General features: G+C 40.2%; 1 protein-coding gene across 1 annotated transcript in view; it reads right to left on the bottom strand.

Annotated features, from left to right (window-relative positions):
* Positions 1-8174: 8174 nt before the first annotated feature.
* sugp1 (SURP and G patch domain containing 1) overlaps positions 8175-20448 on the bottom strand; it is a 30840-nt gene continuing 18566 nt past the window's right edge. The window contains exons 10-14 of the mRNA XM_084313457.1: positions 18900-19077; positions 17024-17130; positions 14212-14357; positions 9950-10079; positions 8175-8339 (exon numbers count right to left, since the gene is read on the bottom strand). Coding sequence (XP_084169583.1) covers positions 8313-8339; positions 9950-10079; positions 14212-14357; positions 17024-17130; positions 18900-19077 — 588 coding nt within the window. The 3' untranslated portion in view covers positions 8175-8312. The remainder of the gene's footprint in view (positions 8340-9949; positions 10080-14211; positions 14358-17023; positions 17131-18899; positions 19078-20448) is intronic.

Consider the following 20448-nt stretch of genomic DNA (forward strand, 5'->3'; position numbering starts at 1 on the left):
AAGTTATGTAATGTCTGACAGAGGGGGACAAGCTCATTGTGTCAGCCCTTTTACCAAGTTAAAAGTTATTCATTTGACATTTTAAATATACATATATAACATTTAAGCCTCTCATGAATGCACATCACGTGGTGTCATGACCTACATGGCTAATAATGGCTGCCAATAAAAGTTTTTGTCAACCCTGTTACCATTGGTTGACGAAAGTACATGTGATGGGCAAGCTACTTGGAAAATGTAGTAAGCTACACTACAAGTTACTCTCGATTAAATATAGCTCAACTACAATGGAAGCTATCGCTAGATAAATGTAGCAAGCTACACTACAAGAACATGGCAAAAATAGCTAACTACATCGGCACTACTTTTTTTTTTTTTTTTTACTTTATGATCAAGTTTCCACCAAACAAATAGGCAGGCAAAAAAAAGGTTCAGTTTGATTGTTTATTAGAAAACTGAAACAAGCCCTCGGTCTGGCTTTTTGTGTCATCATTTTAACATGAACTTGTATTATGTACAAAATGTTAATAAAGTATGAGGAAAGAACTGTGGAAACGTAATAAATAAAAGGCCAAATCAATCAAATAAACACCAAAATATATACTCACTCTATTGGAATGGAGACTTTTCAGCACAGGATAAACTGCCCACTTTATCAACCAAAAACACACTTCTTCAATATCAGAATTTTAACTAATAATAACTGTCTTACTGCATTTGACTATTATGCTACCATGTCTATACTACCACCAACTATGCTAATATGTCTATACTACTACAGTATGTACTCAGAGTATAACACTCAAGCTTGACACTGCTAGACAAACAATACTACTTGGCTGCTAGATATGTACCACTCCGAGTCCTGCTGACTTGTTGTACACAATTTGTAAGTTGCTTTGAATGAAAGCGTCAGCTAAATTACCAAATGTATTTAAATATGTAACTCACAAAACATTCCATGGCCCCAAAATCATGTGGGGACCCCAGACCACAGATCAGATCAATCACCATGGTAAGTTAACAGACGAAGAAAGTGCCAACACAGCCCAATGCTGCACGGCGGCAGTTTAAACAACAACATTATTATTGTCCCTTACCTTAGATACGCCGCGCCTGCGCATGCATCCCACAACTTCATCTTTTCCATTAATTCATTCCAGATAGGGCCATGGAGAGGCATTGTTGTTATTGACATCATCTTCATCAATGCCATCACAAGCCCTGGAAACATCGAATCCCTCTGCCATTGATTGATTGATTGATTGAAAACTTTATTAACAGATTGCAGAATGGGTACAGTACAGTACAGCTCAATACATACAATTGTTAAGGGGATGCAGACCAGAGAAAGACTTTCGTCTTGTTTACATCAGGGTCCCCCATTTTCAATTCATCATAACATATATGACATACAGATAGACAGTACTGCTACATCTATACATTTATGACATACCAGATTTGCAAATACAGTACTGTTTGTGATACAAAAAGTGTCCAGAAAAGAGTGTATATACATTTGACGTAGAAACTGTACATTTCGCGCAGACTGATTCATTCATTCAGTGGTCTGTTGATTTTCACTTCCTGATTTGCGAGCTGGAGTGGCATGTCCCGCCCCATATCCTGCATCTGATTGGCCTACCCGTAATGTTTTGGCCTAACCTTACCCAATCGTGAGTCGTCATACTCATATCTAAACCAACCAACCAATCATAGTGGGTTTTCTACGGGGAGTTTTTTTTCTTCTCACAAATCTGTTTCTCCTGATAGTAGCGTGTAGCGTTTGGCTCACGCTACTCACTACTTCGTTCTAAAAATAGCTGCACTACAGAGAACGCTACTTGGTTCAAAAGTAGCGACGCTACCATCACGCTACTGAGAAATGTAGTTAAGCTATGTAGCGTCGCTACTTGTAGCTAGCTACTGCCCATCACAATTATACTTTTCTACCATATAAATATATTTTTTTATTTAATAGTTATTATCACATCTGTCTACATACCTCCTTTTTACATATATGTAGATACTATATCTATGGTTGGTACCAATGGATACCTTAGGTTGTCTAATTTTACATGATACCTATAGGGACCAATTAGGGACCAATTTTAAACATAGCTTCTGCTGGTACAATTGATATACAATGTTATAGAACAGACTCTAAGAAGCACAACGCACTTTGTTTCGTGAAGATAGGCCCTACCATTGCAGAGATGCAACACTTTTTGTGAACCAAGACGGGGTCAAAAAGGTTGCGCACCTCACTGCATATGTTAATGAGACACCTGTGTTCAGGAATGGCACCAAATGCACCTTTTTTACCACTACTTTTGACATACTTTCCTTAATAGCTTAATATAGGTTGGTCACATTGTAATGACATTTTCAGGGATGATAGAGACTATAATGCTTGACATAAAAAATAAAATAAGATTATGCTAATCCAATGAATAATATGCAAATATATGTGTAATTGATGCGAAAATCATGATTAAAGACACTTTTAACCGCTCCATTTACCCCAATCACTTAAAATTGTTATAAGTAACATTGCTCCCTTTGTGCTGAACATAATTTGTAGTAATATGTGATGAATTCATAAATAATTGTGATTTTAATCCATACATATTATGAAAATGATTTATATAATAGGCGAAACATAGTATTGTGAACTATGTGACGCTCTGCGGGTCTGTCACTCTTTTAATGATCTCATAACTTATTATTATTAAAGCGGACATTGATCAAATAATACAAAACTTTAAAACAAAACACATATATTTTAATGTTGAAATGTTAAATGTATTGTCATATATTTGGCACAGAGTGGATTTTACATGTGTACCTCTGTGTTATTTTGTATAATTCTTCCTAGTTAGTCCACACTCTGTCACTTGACCTAACACAATATCATCACTATCTGGTTACTGACTGTACACTGAGCCCACTACACAGCCTCTGAACGACTGTAATGTCAGCCGATATCGCAGGAGGGCTGAGTAGAGTCTCGTGTAATGCTTTGGAAAAAATGTATAAATGACTGGTCTCCATGGCATTTATTTCTTTATCATTTTAGGTGAAGCACTGGATTTTGTGGCTGCTGGACATGTGCCCCTAGCGGCACCGCGCTGCACGCGGGGAGATGATGCCTGCGCAAACGGGAGGTGTCACATTACAGCCACAACCTGGGATTACTGCGGCGCGCTGCCGCCGGGCGCGGAGGTGGAGTGTGTCCCCGAGTATCTACCGAATCAAGAAGCCCCGACACTGAATAACGTGGATAGAGTGGTGTGCAGTCGCGTAATCGTAAACGACGAAATAACACTGATTAGAAAGACCATCTTCACTTTTCTGCTCGTTCCCGGTACTCTTCCCGGTAGAGAAGTACACCAAATTAACGATGGAGTGTATCGTAGTGATGTCGTTCCAATCATTACTAACTTCTTAGATGGACAAATAATACAATCCGATGTCTTACGCCGTCTTGGTCTGAATCTTACTCTTGTGGAGAGTTTTACAGCCGACGTCGACAATAGTGGTCACAGGACGCGCCACAACATCCAGATTAAGACAAGAGGACAGGGGAGCTTCACTGCCGCTTCTGTGTTGATTCCTGTGGAAGAAGAGTCAAACATCCCAGACAGATATATCCGTTTTGCATTTGATGCCAGTTATGGTAGTGAGACAACTGTTAGAATAAATGTCATATGAAATTAAACTACTACTAAAAACATGTTTCTGGGGGAAAAAGATCCATGACGTTTCAGATTTGTCTGAACTTCGCTACAGTGAAACGTCTTCCGGAGGATGGATATTAATTTTCTTTTTAAACTAATTTCATATTTGAGTCATAAACCATTTTGGATCAACTTGTGATCATAGCAATTTTGTCACTGGTGTCTGCTCTCAAAGTTGTGATTTAATTTGTGTTTGGGTTGACAGAAAACTTATTTTAAAAACATGTGCACTGTAGTGGACATTTAGATCCATTCATATCAAATATTCAAATATTTAAATAATTAAAAAAAAAAATAAAGCTTTGGTAAACTATAATATATACCTTTTTGAATAATTTTTTGAATTGGATTTTTGTTATTGTCCAAAATATTTTTTTTTTTACTTTGGTTTGGTCTGTCGAGGTGGTGGGGGGGGGGGGGGGGGGATTATGGAAATAGAATAGATTGAAGCAAAGGTGGGAAGGGTTCATGAACAAATTTAAAGACTAACCATAACTATATCTCAAAAAAGTAGTTAAGGGAATGAAGCCTAATTTAACTTTCCTTCCCTAGTCTGGTAGTATAGTCCAGTGGGTCCCAAAGTGGGGGTCGCGACCCCTGGTCGTGAGATGATTTCCAGAATGTATTGATTAAAAAAAAAAAATCTTAATATTAAAAAAATATATAAATATTTCATGCAGTCGGGCCACTGAACTTAGAAGCAGGCCAGGCCAGTGTTTCTAGTGGCAGCGGCGTGATAGTTAGATAATAGGTGGGGAACAACCAGGAGATCACTGCAACAGAGGGTAACACAGTCTAAACAAGTTGGAGAACTATCTCTCTCTCTCTCTCTCTCGCTCACACACAAAGAAAAAACTAAAAATCCATCAAAATCAGTGTTGTTGCTAATCATTGACCCATGCTAGACTGTAATAATCCCCCTCAGAAAAATCTACTTTGCATTTGATATATTGCAAATATTTCACTTTTTGTGTGTTTTTTTCTTTTACAATCATTTGTATCACACACACTGGCGTTATATTTATAAAATGAATTTAATATGTGGTGGTTATGATCAGGGCTGAAGTTGAATAAAAGATTTATGAAAGAAAAAGTGGTAAATTATTTCAACATATAATATTGTTATGGCGTTTTTGAAGAGGACAATTTAGTCCCTTGCGGTAAGAGTGAGTATTTTTTTCAATCTGACATTACAAAAAATATATAAATCCATCAAAATCAGTGTTGTTGCTAATCTTTGACATATGCTAGCCTGTTTTTTTAATAATAATTTGTGATGCCATCACAAACACTGGCATTTAAAGGGTAAAAATTCTAAAATGCCTGCACCAGAATGCAGGAAATTAAGTCTTTGTAACAAAAAATGTCCTGGTGGGGGACCCCCGCTTAAAAAGTGGAATGACTGGGGCTATATTTTGCAGTATATTTCCTGGCCTGAATGATTTCCCCAGTCCGGCCCTATAAAAGCCTCCAATGCTTATTAGTGCGTTTGAACATTTACATGTTTCGAAAAAACATTATAAAAATAATGTAATTACATTTTCTTTTTTGTATCCACTTTTTAAATGTTTCTCCCATCCCAATTTAGCCGTGCCAATTCTACCCTCCCCTGTCTTGATCGTTGCTTGCATGTGCCCCCCACTGGCCGGAGGATAGAAGCCCATCGCATGTCCCCTCCGATACATGTGTAGTCGCATCTTTTCACCTGCCAGCGCGGACTCTCATTTGGCGAGGAGTAACGTGTAGGAGGCTCACACTGCCCCCGCCATTGTCCTGTCTCTGCTGTGCAGGCTCCCCAACCGACCTGTAGGAGTCGCTGTTTACAACGTCCAGATTACCACCCATCGACTTCCCACCCGCTAACTCTGCCAATTGAGTTAGTATGACAGCCGGCCCAAGCCGGAGGCAACGCCGACAGCCGGATTCGATATACATTTTCTTTTTCTATAATAGTGGGGGTCGCGGCTCTCTGACACCGTTATTTCGGGGGTCGCGGCCTGAAAACTTTGGGAACCCCTGGTCTAGTCTAATGGTACTAAACCTGTTGACCACTTCAACCTGTCGAGCATTCATTGATAGTTTTATGCACAAGCTTGTTATAATAATCTCCAGGCTTGCACAATAACAATACATTTCATATTAATAAACCATAGGCAAAGGTACAAACATGATCAATTCTCTATTTTTATGGAGAAAAACCTTGTAGGAGCTTTGTGTAGATCTTACTCAACACGCAGGTCATTTTGTACACGCATTTTGGTAACAGTAGGTTAACACTTTGATCGCCATGGGTTAAATGGTCCCGTCGCTCGGCTGGTTGAACTGGAGCTAGGTAGCCAGCAGGCTAAATGGTCCCGTCGCTCGGCTGGTTGAACTGGAGCTAGGTAGCCAGCAGGCTAAATGCTCCCGACGCTGAACTGCCTGCGCCCGGTGCCCCGGTCTGTCTGTCGAAGACCGAGGGAACCGCATCAGGCTTCAGCTGATTAGTGGTCTTCTGGACAAACCTCCCACTCCCCACAACATAATCCGAGGCAATGGAGTGTTCGCTGGAGATCTTCATTCCCAACAGGCTGATCGTGCCGCCTGAGTGCAGCCAGCCTGAGCCTACGTGCCAACAACACTGTTTTTTTCACTGGTAGTTTGTGGAAATTAACCAACTTTCCTCCCTCTTTCACACGGTAAAATTAGTTTGAACAGCCAGGAGCAATACAAAAAGAACCACCGCGGTCCCGTCGTTTGGTAGGCAACATTTGACTGACCCGACAGTCCATGTTTACTATGCAGCTAATCAGCAGTGTATACACCAAACCAACACCGTGACGTCAGCAACAAAATGGCGCCGCCCATGGCGAAAACAGGGAAATTATATTTGATTTTTCAGACAAATAAGCAGGATTTCACATTTTATTATAGGACCCTGTCTTACACAAGGTACACAACAAACAAACTAGGATCACATTGTTCACTGCTTCATCTCCACTTTAACCCTAACCCTAATATATATGTACAAGGCGGAAGAGACCCTTCGGCGCTAAACCAATGAGAGAGGGTCTTCGCTGTACGCGGCTAGCCAATCAGAGAGCGTCTTCGCAAACATAGGCTACGGGAAAAAAATCACGACCGCTCAACTGCCTATATGCTAATACCAACGCAGTTGTGCGTTTTGCGAATCTGATTGGCCACTGACCTTTCTGGTCATGTGACATGTGCACCAATCGTGTGACGGCAAGTTCTTTCGACGGTTAAGCTTGTGTATGTCATAAATGTCACTATGAATTGAAAATGGACCCGGATGTAAACAAGACAAATATCTTTCTCTGGTCTGCATCCCCTTAACAAGTGTGTATTGAGCCATACTGTATTGTACCCATTCTGCAATCTGTTAAATAAAGTTTTCATTCATTAATGTCATCCAAAGGATCAACACAGAGTCCGTGTCGGGTCAGGAGTAGGAAGTCAGTACTAAGAGTTGAGTTGCTTCCCTCCCAGTGCTCACAAATGGTGCCACACATGGGGAAAGCATGTTACAACTTTATAGTCTTTACCGCGGCCAACACTAATGGTTGCCATTGACCGATGCTGTAAAAACCCACGGGGACTTTGCTTCGCTGAACTTTCTGGGTTATATTTAACCTGTGCAAACCCCTGGGGAATGGCAAACTGAAGGTCTGATTTCATTTCACAGATCTATTACCTTCCTCATTGGATGTGTGGTGTACCACATCAAAAAAAAAGAAAAAAAAGTGGTGTATTTAACATCTTGAACTTTTATAGCCATTCAAAACCAACACAGAGATTGAGTAGCGTCCTTTTTGCTACGTGAGGGAGGAGGGTTATCAATCACACCGTGGGGTTCTGACAATAATAAATAAAACATTAATAACTGGCAACTAAACAAATACTACCTCTACCGGTATTTCTATAATTGTATAATAATACAATTACTTATTATAATAAGTAAATCTATGACGACACTTTTAAGACCAAGGCCATTTTTTTATTGTTTACAGTGAAGCATATATAACAAAGAAATCCTTACAATGTACAAAGGGTGTGAAACTTCATCACTATAGCTTGGTGATTAGCAAAACAGTAACAAAATCACATGAACCCATAAACTATAATCAAATCAGATCATTTACAAACACATTTGGTTATGAATTAAATGTTGCCATCAAGTATTGAACATTAAAACCATCATGAATTATGTAAGTTACAATTCAATGAAAAAGTGACGTAGGTCATTCCGTTTTGTTTACAGTATTCAAGACCGAAACATGACAGAAATGGGCCCTCGGTGCTAGAAAAGCCAAACACCTTACAGATTCAATGTTATTCTATTTTAGCTGGATAAAATCTCAACTGGAGGAATTAACTAGAATTAGAGCAAACAAAATGTTTTCCCCATTCTCTGTGAATTCACCAACCCCCCCCCCCCCCCCCCCCAAAAGAAATTGACACACTCAGTCCAATATTTTCCACAAGCAAACAAGACCATTTCATTAGCAGCCATCATTTGCAATGCCTGCATTTGTGTATTTGAAAGGAAAACAACCAATGGCAGCCCCTTCATCAGTAGTATGGTCTCCGTGGATTATTCTGTAAAGATAAACAGAGAGCTGAGATAATAACAACAACAACAACAACAACAACAACAACCCTAGAATAAACTAAACATACACATTCTTACAAAAAAGACTGACCACTTCTCTGTATAACTGTGCTATATAATAACACAATAATTCCAGTATTAACTACATTAGACCAGTGTTTCCCAAACTCTGGGTCGCGACCCATCTGTTTTTATTGGGTCGCCTTTTTTTAAAGCTGTAGATGTGTTGATTCAGTTTGGCACCACATACTTATGTGAATCTGGGTTTTCTACTCTAGCATACATGAAAAACAAATACAGAAACAGACTAAATGCTCAGCATGACCTCATAATAGCACTTTCAAAAACCAAGCCCAGAATAGATCTGCTGGTTGAAATCTTCAACCAGCCACATACCTCTCATTAGATTTCATTGTGCCATAGATGAATTATACCCCTTCTAGCATGTCAGGTCAGTAGAATTTTTAAATAAGTCAGTACAAATTAATCAGAATGTTGCTCAATGTTGGGGTTTAAGGTTGAGGGACAGGGTAAGAAATGGAGAGTTGAAAAAAGGGTGAGAAATACAGTAGAGTAGAGTAGAACATGTTTGTTTTTAAAAGTGTTACAAAATTGTATGTACATAAGTTATGAGGTGGTGAGCAACTTAACATTACACTCTGATTATTGCTGTGATGTACTTTTATAATTAAATAAATACATTTCATATACATTTGAAATTAATGGTTTGTTGTGTTCTTTATCAGTAGTTCATAAATGTTTTTCTTTTTTTTTTATTATCTTTTCCCCCCTTCTTTTTCTGTTTTTTCTCCCATCCCAACGTTAGTTGTCATGCCAATTCCCAATCCCCTTCCTGGTCGTTGCGCACTCTACCCCCTACTGTCGGTCTGGGAGGGCAGAGACTATCACATGCTTCCTCCGACACATGTGTAGCCAGCCCACCGCTTCTTTTCACCTGGCAGCGCGGACTCTCACTGGGAGAGTGTAACGTGTGGAAGGTCACACTACCTCTCCTAGATCCTTCCCTTGCTGTGCAGGCGCCCGACTGAACTGTAAGAGTCGCTGTTTACAACGACCAGGACCCACCCTCGCCGGGTTTCCCACCCGCTAACACTGCCAATTGTGTTAGTATGGACGGTCGGCCAACCCGGAAGCACAACAGCTGGATTCGATCCCACTGTATCTGTGGTGGTAGACAGACGCTTAGTCCGCTGCACTACCCGGCCGCCCTATAAATGTATGTTATGGCAATTCATGATGTATTTTTGTAAGTTTGGGTCCCGGGGAAACACCAAATTTCTCTTTTGGGTCTCGAGCTGAAAAAGTTTGGGAACCCCTGCATTAGACAATCACTACATTCAGTAGTACTAATTTATATATTTTATAACCCGTTTAATCACCTGTACATTGTATATTACTATTGCACTTTACTGTTACATTTGCACTCTGGTTGCACGCCAAACTTCTTTTTAGTTGTACTGTACTTTCAATCTAAATCACACCAGTCCGGATTTCTACAAACGCCAAGTAAGACCGTTCATAATATCACAATCCATTTGATTAAAAAAAAGAAATACACAATAATAATATAGTTTACCAGTGGATTGGGTCTGAAGCGGTAAGCCAGCATCATCCTCTTTCTAAAAGCATCATATTCGTCATCGTTTCCTGTGAGCTCAGCCGGGCGATCGACTCCAAACCCCGCCCCGTCCACGGCCGTCGATCCCCTGGTGCGTTCAGGAGGAAGAGAGTTCAGAGTTAGTCTGTGTGAGCTTATGTCCTACAGGTTATGTCTTACAGAATGAATGAATGAATGAATGAATGAATGAATGATTTTATTTCGGTCTTCTTTAACAAAGCATAGTAGTAGAACATTTAAAAGAACTAAAAAATATAAAATAACCGAAAAGGTGTAGGCTGAAGCCGAGGCTTATAATTGCCTACCCTTTTTACATTACCGGTACATTATTTCCAGACACAAAAAAAAAACATAATTCAGTACTTCATTTAGCAAAAGTTACAATTACAAACGTTTCATAGTTTTATGTACAAAACCTATACAAATTTATTTATGTTTTATATATATATATATATATATATATATATATATATATATATATATATATATATATATATATATATATTATTATTTTCTTTGTCACTATTTGAATAGTTATGTTATAGATAAAATATTATTAGGATAATGAGGTTTTATATTTATGTATGACCTTATATTTGAGTAATTTCTTAAAAGTATGTAGCGAACTACACATTTTTACTTCTTTGTCAGTTATTCCATAGTTTTGCCCCTTTAACAGATATATACATCAACTTTTTATATTTGTCCTTGCCTTTGCAATATTGAATACACAAGTTCCATCTAAATCTATACCGGCTCTCTCTAGTCTAGTCTCTAGACAGGTTATGTCTTATAGTTTATGTCTTATAGGTTATGTCTTATAGGTTATGTCCTATAGATTATGTGCTATAGGTTATTATGTCTTATAGGTTATGTCCTATAGGTTATGTCCTATAGGTTATGTCTTATAGGTTATGTCTACAGGTTATGATAGGTTATGTCCAGGGAGACTTGTTTTCCATTCATCAGAATTTAGGGGGACAATTTAATCTAAACTCTCATTTAAAAATGTAAAGGTGACATTGCAATAACTTGTATATTCTCCATTTTCTGTCATTGTCTCGTCAGAGGATTTCTTTCATCCGTTTATTTTTTACAACCTGATCCCAGCCTCGGGGGGCCTTTTCTGAACTTCCAAGGGCACTTTTGTCCCATGTTCCTGTTAATCTTTGACCCTCGTCTGTTTGGTTATTTGATGTTTTTGTATGTCATCATCACATGGTGAGCGTGTGTGAGTGTGTCCATGAGCATATTTTGACCAAAAAGGTACACATCCACCTATCTTTCAGAAATCAGTGCTCAGGCAAATAATAGCTTCATCTGTGAAAGAGTATACAGAACCCTGCTGTGTTCCCTCGTTCATCTAGTGCAGTGTTCTGCCTTATACTAAACACTATAGAAGTGTAGTTATAATATTCAAGTGTATAGTTATATAAGTGTATAGTTATTAGGGCTGACCTTGGAATTTTTTTTTGGCAATCGAAGCTTCGGGCCGAGCTTCGATTTTAATTCGAAGCTTCGAATTAATTTTTTTTTAATTAATATATATATATTTCTTTTATAATAATAATTTTTTTTTCTTTTTTTTTTATCTTATGTTGTGGGACTTGTACAGCACTTTGGTAAACTTTGTTGTTTTTAAATGTGCTCTATAAATAAAGTGGATTGGATTAATGAATTAAGTAGCCCCTTTCGTGACTGTGACACAGCCAACACGGCTGTGTGATTTAATTCAAGGTGGATCGCTGTTGTCGTTTGAACAACTTCAGATTTCATGGGAACTACCAATCCCCCAAATCAAGAATTTTGATTATTTGAAATATGGCCTGTGTAGACTAAACTATGCACAGAATTATTTCAGTCTACAAGGTCCGGCAATGTAGACCTTGTAGACTCCACTACAGACCAATTATCAGTGAATGTTCATGCATTTTTAAGAAGGGCTACTTCCACAAAAAAACAAAGAACTCACCAAAACATCTCAGTAGCACCTTATCTAAATGTTCTATTTCATATATGGAGATTCATATTTATTTATGTATTGCATGCATTTCTACATTTTATTTCCTATTTTGTTTATTCATCCCAGTATCTTTCTTTCTTATGTGTGGAATTCTACAAGGCATTTACATTCACATTCACATTTAGTCATTTAGCTGACGCTTTTATCCAAAGCGACTTTTATAAGTTCTGTACGACAGGTCATCAGGAAGGATACAACTCTATCAGCTGAGTAACAATATTCATCAAAGTGTTGCGTGTTACAGTGTAGGTTAGTTTATTAGGACAAGTGCATGACAGTAAGGTTAGTTAGGGTTAGATTTATTTTATTTTATTTCAGATAATGGTTGAAGAAGTGCGTCTTTAGTCGACGGCGAAAGATTGGACGGGATTCGGCTGTCCTAACTGGGGTGGGTAGTTCATTCCACCATTGTGGGGCAAGGACTGAGAATAGGCGTGTAGGTGGTGTATATGTGTTTGAGGATGATATCCTTCAAACAGGCAATAGTGATGATATAATTTGGGCAGTGCTGAGCTGGGTTACTTTCCTCCAGTGTATTTGTCCCCCGGCCCCACCCAATGGCCCCATGCACACACACACACAGACCGAAGTAAAAAGAAAAGGTTGATTTTTTTTTTTTAACTTCGATTTTTTTTTTTAAATGTTCGAAGCTTGTGCCATCGAACGAAGCTTCGAAGCTTCGAAGTATTTAAGACAGCCCTAATAGTTATATTAAAGTAAGTATAGTTATATAAGTGTATATTTATATTAAAATACCGGTAAGTGTATAGTTATATAAGTGTATAGTTATAATATTAAAGTACCGGTAAGTGTATAGTTATAATATTAAATTATGTGTATAGTTATAATATTAAAGTAAGTGTATAGTTATACAAGTGTATAGTTATAATATTAAAGGTATACCGCATTGGATCCATGCAAAGGTATATCGTCGTCAACAATGTATACAGAATAATAAAATGTTACATGCATTTTTTTTTAAGTTAATCTAAAAAAAATTCCTTCCAGCAGTATTTTACTTTTACTCTTACTCATAGTATATATATATATTCAGATTCAATTCTTTATTGCCTATATTTATTGTAACATATAATATAACCAATAGGGCATACAGACCCTCATCTGTACCTTTGTGTACACATTATTTTTATATTCAGATAAAGTTGTATTGCCCATATTGCCCCGTCTTTCTACTATTACCCTGACCATACCTGTACCCCCCCCCCTCCCTCATGCAGAATTTCCATTTGAATTAAAAAGCACCATAACAACTGAATTACAAAATAAGAAGAAATTCAAAATTAAGAAAATATTTTCATGTTGAGCTATAGATTGTGGATGAATAAGCACAGAAAGGTACACCCGTGCAAATGTTCATGCTTTATTTGTTTTAAACGAGACGATTTATAAATGGGCAATGGGGGAAATATACATTGCAATTTTGCGAGGTGGACCGGCCGGAAACAGCGATGACGTAACCACTACACCTCCCTATAGACCAGGAAGTAACCACTACACCTCCCTATAGACCAGGAAGTAACCACTACACCTCCCTATAGACCAGGAAGTAACCACTACACCTCCCTATAGACCAGGAAGTAACCACTACACCTCCCTATAGACCAGGAAGTAACCACTACACCTCCCTGTTGTGACCATATCGCCGAGCCCTGATCATGATGTACAGACGGCCTCATTACTTTTACCAAACGGTTTGTGCGTTTTGCGAATCTGATTGGCCACTGACGTTTCTGGTCATGTGACATGTGCGCCCAATCGTGTGACGGCAAGTTCTTTGGCCGGTTAAGCTTAGGCGCTCTTTCGAAGTTGGTTACGGTCAGAGTTTGTAGAACGCCAGCCCTGATTCGAAACTCTAACTTTAACCAACTGCGAAAGAGTCGCCTAAGCTTAACCAGTGATAAACTAGGCGTTAGGTCGTTTGCAGGCTGTTCGACGCGGAAATGGGCTAAGACACTGCTCGTCATGCGATTGGGCGCACATGTCACACGACCAGAAACGTGCGTGGCCAATCAGAGCGCAAAACGGGAACGCGGAAACACGAACCGTTTGGTAAAAGCATAGACGCGGACCGGCCGGAAACAGCGATGATGTAACCACTACACCTCCCTGTTGTGACCATATCGCCGAGCCCTGACCATGATGTACAGACGACCTCAGTCGTCGGCGGTTTGCTTACTTGTTGACGGGGGCCCGGATGCCCTGTCCGTCGGAGCCCAGCCCGTCGCCGTCCTTCCAGCCCATCTTCATCAGCATGCGGAAGCCCAGGTTCTCCACCGTCAGCTTGAACTCCTTGTACTCCGAGTAGTCCGGGTCACGGCCCTCCTGTCACGGTCGAGGTTCACGTTTCTTTATTAGTCGGCAGTCATACAAAAATGCCGAATACTTTTATATGAAATGCTTTTTTCTGTTATGCTCCTGAGAGTGTGCTAGATAAAAATAGATAAAGTATAAAATAGAAAGTCAAAAGTACATAAACAAAAATGTTCAGTCAATATACATATAATGCAGAGTAGAAATTTTTTGTAACCGAGTTACAATACAATACAGTATACAGTACAATGCAGAAATGGGATGAAGTACAACTTAGGGTAAGGTGCAATGGGGTATGAATTGTAGTGCAAATCTCTTTACCAATAAATATAAAGTGTGTTAAAGTGTCTAAAGTGGGTGCTACAGTGAGTTGTTTATTTAAAGTGAGTGTGTGGATGTGTGTGCTGTGAGTGTATTTGATGGTTTGTTACATAGTGTTATTGTCGTTGAGCATCCTGACGGCCTGGGGATAGAAGCTCCTGTCAGCCACGGAGAATGAAAACATTTGGGCTGGGTATCGCCACTCATGATTTCCCGAATCGATTCGATTGACAAGGTCCCGAATCGATTCCCCGATTAAATTAGATTCAATGCTATAATGAAATGGTTCAAGGAACCCTCTAACATGTTGCATTGTTAAAAATATCAATGTTTACATTAAGAATTGACTCTCAAGCAGTTACATGAATGTACTTTTTATTGGAACATTGGCTTTTGCATAATGTCACGTCTCAGTAAGTGGTTTCGTAGATTTGTTGTATTTCCACAATCATTGGTATGTCTGTCACTATAGCCAATGGAAATGCTAGAAATGGTCACGTGGGCTGGGAGAACCAATGCAAAATGCCTATCCCGAGGCCAAACTTAATTGCCGACCCCTGGTCTACACCATCCCCAGACCGACAGTGGGGCAATGTGCACAACGACCAGGAAAGGAATTGGTAAACGACTAAATTGGGGGATGAAAGAAAAAAAGAGAAAAAAAAATATATAAATAAAAAAAATTATTAATTCTTTTTACGATCCATTTTGGGATTTTATGAATCGATAGTCGCTAATTCGCGAGATGAAGATCGATTCAGAATCGGCGAAATTGATTTTTTTAACCCAGCCCTAGAAAACGTCACTGAAACAACGTAAAGATATATTCTCATAGAAACAATATAGGGGGAGGGACTACATCTGGATTCAGTTTGTAGGAAAATAAATCACTGTTGAAGGTGGACAAAAAAAAAAAAGGGGGCCCAATGTCTTCTTCATCAGTCAAGTTCAAACGCTTTTAATCGCGGCTTTCTAGCGTGACTAAAAATAAAGAGTGCCTTGGACTCTTTTTTCTTCTCGTCTAGACGCACACCGCCACACTCAGACCAATCAAACAGCCAAGTAATATTTCATTTAATACCGATTCCACGACCATACCGGCAAAGGAAAATTACTATGCAAGAAATAATTCCATACGAATTGTTGGGGGGGGACGGACGGACTGACTTACTGCTTACATTTCCTTCCAAACACATTTAAAAGTGATACACGGAAGTTCAACACATTATTTATTTTAACACCCATCAAAATCACATTTAAGGGTTAACCTTCTGTAGTGTGGTTGTGAAAGGGTTAACCCTTTGGTCGTGTGGTAGTGAAAGGGTTAAGTAAATCAGGTTGGATGGATCAGGTCGTCTTCGGAAATCTGAGTTGGGACTTTCAACCAGTTACACTAAACATGTGTGTGTGTCCATGTGTGTTAGTGTGTGTTGGCGTGTGTTGGTTTGCTTTCAAATGGAAAGCTATGGTTCATCGCAAGGTGGGAACAGGGTGGAAAGAAATCCCAACCCGAGCATGACATAAGAACAAAATGCCTGCCGACGTGTGAACATGGCCAATTAGGTGCAGTTGTCTTCTCTTCTCTCCTCTTATTTTTGATCCCTCCCAGTCCATGTAAGGTAAGGTTCCTTTCTCCTCTCTATGTTAGGCCTCCCCACCAGTGATTTGTGAGCTCATACATCTAAAAGAGGCAGCGCTGACTCGTAGGAAACAAAACAAAGTGGCGAGGGAGTTATTTTGCTATGTTCGCCCATCACAAACACGTGAACTGTCTAACGCCTGTCCCCGTCTCCCTGTGAGTGGATGTCTCGTGGTGATGACCGGAGTGGTGGACGTCCCGTGGTGATGACCAAGAGGACACGATCCTCTACGTCGCCTGCATACCTCAAATGGATCCGTCATCAGCTCTATTCTATTTTCAATTTTTCAAAATGTTCTTATGTACCCGGCCCGGTTGCTATTGCATGTACATATTTGTGTTTCATTACACGTATATGTACATGCTTACCAACTGTTTCGCCTGTTTTATAGCAACACTACTATCACCGACATCTAAGAAGGGAGATCCCCGCTTGAATGGCCCTTCTAAGGTTTCTCCCCTCCACATTGCCTGTGGTGCTTTTTTCCTATTGCTAGGTTTTTAGTGAGTTTTTCCTTACCTACGCGTGGGGTATGTCTGGGAGTGTTGCATATATTTATTTTACATCTTATTTTGGATTTCATGGTGTTTTTTGTTTTGTTCTTGATTTATTGTGATGTTTCTTCTTGACTTGCTCAAAGAAGACGTGTCCGGCCCACGGGGACATTAACGTGTGTTGTCGGGCCTTACAAATACATTCGATTTGATTCACACTGACCTTGAGCGCCTTGAAGGTCTCCATGAACTTGTCCAGCTCCTCCGGAGGCAAAAAGTCACCGATAAAGTGTTTCCCTTTCCCCATTTCGGTCAGAGACTCCGCCCATTCTGGTGAGGGGAGAGACGGGATGACAGGGTCAAGCTTAGCAGGGAATGAAGGAATGAAAATGTCACAGATAGAAAAGGTCTCAAGTGCAGTAGATGTTCATCTCGTTCAATACTTGGGACTCCAGCAATATTAATATCGGTTATCGGTATCGGCCACAATTTTCACATCGGTGCATCACTACTTGGGAGGATTCCTGCTCTAACCAGAACCGGAGACTAAGTTTTGGGGGTGAAGTATGAACCGATTCTCTTGTGGATCATGGGGAAGTGGTCATCTACCCCCCCTCCCACTAGCCCTCCAAACAGAGTCATCTACCCCCCCTCCCACCAGCCCTCCAAACAGAGTGTTTTCAGATGCCGACTCCAAACGGCGGAGGGTTCTCTATTTTCTATCTCACACCGTTCCAAAGGTGATGACACCTATGTCCACTGCTCCACACGACGATCAGATACAGCGAAACTGCTCAACCAGGCGAACCGAGCAGTAACCCAATAACAAAATATGCTGTAAATAAAGTCCCGTGTTTGATACATACAAAAAATATATAGGCCTACCATTATGTGTAATATATGTAACTACAGACTTCTGCAAAATACAAATAAGCTGATACTAGGCCTGTCCCCGACTAAGGATCTGTATAGTCGACTTTGATTCGACTACCCACCCGAATGCAAAACATTTTAATAAAAAAATTATTATATACCGGTATATATTTTTTTATCATTCCATTTGGGCTGTGGGGGGTGCTTAATGTCTGAAGGAGTCGACTGAAGGCTTCTTGTCCTCTGCAAAAGCATGCAATTGGTCCACTGATGGATACATCTTGATATTTGTCTAGTCTAGTGTGTTCATTAGACGGGTGAAATCCTCTTTCAGTGCCTCTGTGCCCGTTTTCTTAGGCAGTTAGCCTCGCTGGTATGTGCGCCATTAGCGTTAGCCACGCTTCTAGACCTCTTTGCTTTTGGAAAGAATGATAACAAATAACTAAAAATAATATATTTGTTTTATATATATTTTTTTGCATTCGACTAAGAGGTTGGCAGTCGACTATGGCTCCTTTCGATCGATTAGTCGACTGGTCGAGGTCAGCCCTAGCTGATGCATAGTATGCAAGTCCTTCACATTATTTTACCGCTGATGACAAAACGAGGGGTGTCCCATTTCCTAGGTAAAGATTTCAACCCCCTACACCTTGTAGCTTGGTTCTGAAGGGCGCTCCAAAACGAGCGGTAGGGCCAAGGGAAGGGAACCGGGCCCAGCGCCACAGTACGCGGGGAGAGACAACAACCAATCCACTTAAAGGAACACGCCAACTTTTTGGGAAATTAGCTCATTCACCATCTACCCTGGAGTTAGACAAGCAGATACATACCCTTTTCTTCTCTGTGCATGCATTAGGCTTAGGGAACAGCCGCACCGTTAGCCTAGCTTAGCGTCATTCACTGGAAGTAGGTGTGCCAGTGTAGCCTAGTTCCCAACAGTCATGAAATACACTCCAAATACAACTCCAAAACGTTCCTGCAAACATGTTGTAACCTGTGTATTTACCACATGGAGAAAAAATAAATAATAATTAAGACATTTTAGTTTTCTAAGCAGTTACGGTATATACTCTGAACTATTTTTTGACGAACCACTGCTGCCTGGGCGCAGTGATTTCATCACCTCCAGGGTAGATGGGCAAATAAGCGAATTCCCCAAAAACTTGGCGTGTTCCGTTAACCCCCGGTGTCCAGACGAGAGACGTCTGACGGACACCCCGTCTTACCTCGCGTCTTCTCCATCTCCATGTGGCGCAAGCGGTGCTCCCAGGTGCCGGCTTCTTGGTCCAACTCCTCGTCGCTGTCGTACTCGTGGTGGTGGTCTCTCAGGGCCTTCTCCCACATCACCTGCATCTCCGCCATCGCGCGCTTGTGCTTCATGATCATCTCGTACATCTCCTGCATCTGGAGCAGGAGAACACGACACACGCGTGATGATGCGTTACGGACATTTACGTCATTTAGCCGACGCTTTGATCCAAAGAGACTTGTAGATTGTGTTCAAGTCAGCACGAGGGTTACACCTCTGTGAAATGAAATGTCTCCACTTGCTATGGGAAAGTGGTATTGTTCGTCTAGCAGTGCCGAACTTGAGTGCTTAGTAGTATAGACACATTAGTAGGGGTGTAACGATTCGACCTCACGATTCGATTACGATTCTTCAGGCAACGATTCAATGCATCATGAAATCTCTTCATTTGACCACGATTCGATTAGATTAATTTTCAATACATTTTCTATCAGTTAATTTCCCAAAAAAATTTGAATACACAAATGTGTCTGGGGGAACTGATTCACTCACCATGAATGGACTATATAGGTCAATAAAAACAATACACAAAATGGGGCGGCTACGTGGCGTAGTGGGCAATGCGCTCGCCACAAATGACGGAGACGCTGGGCTTGCCTGTTCGAGCCCAGCGCTCCACATTGCTTTCAGTTTAGCTGGTCGTTCATACTAATACACATTGGCCGTATTAGGGGGTGGGAAACTGATGGGTGAGGATCGGGCGTTGTGGACAGCGACTCCTACAGGTCGGTTGGTGCGCCTGCGCAGTATAATCAGGAAGTGTCGGGGGCAGCGTGAGCCTCCCGCGCGTTACTCCTCGCCACTGAGAGATCGAGCTGCGCAGGTGAAAAGATGCGACTGCTGTTACCTCAAGTACCGGAGGGGACTTGTGCTATGTATGACTTAGTCCACATTGCAGCCGGCTTGTGGGAGGCAAGAAGCAGCGTTCGTGACAGGGGAGGGTTGAATTGGATGATACGAAATTGGGATGGGAGAAAAAGTGGATAAAAAAAAAACAATACACAAAAATATATATATATTGTTTTTTTATTTCGATTCTAATCTATTCTAACATTTTCAAATCGAAGCAGTTGAATAGTCACATTAGGATTGATGCATTTCGATGCATAGATCCATCGTTACACCCCTAGTAGGTAGTAGTATAGACATAGTAGCATAGTAGTAGTAGTAGTATAGACATAGTAGCATAGTAGTAGTAGTAGTAGTAGTAGTATAGACATAGTAGCATAGTAGTAGTAGTAGTAGTAGTAGTATAGACATAGTAGCATAGTAGTAGTAGTAGTAGTAGTAGTATAGACATAGTAGCATAGTAGTAGTAGTAGTAGTAGTAGTAGTATAGACATAGTAGCATAGTAGTAGTAGTAGTAGTAGTAGTAGTATAGACATAGTAGCATAGTAGTAGTAGTAGTAGTAGTAGTATAGACATAGTAGCATAGTAGTAGTAGTAGTAGTAGTAGTAGTAGTAG

The sequence above is a fragment of the Notolepis coatsorum genome (genome assembly GCF_963971535.1).
Source record: "Notolepis coatsorum genome assembly, chromosome: 4".
In the NCBI taxonomy this organism is placed as follows: Eukaryota; Metazoa; Chordata; class Actinopteri; order Aulopiformes; family Paralepididae; genus Notolepis; species Notolepis coatsorum.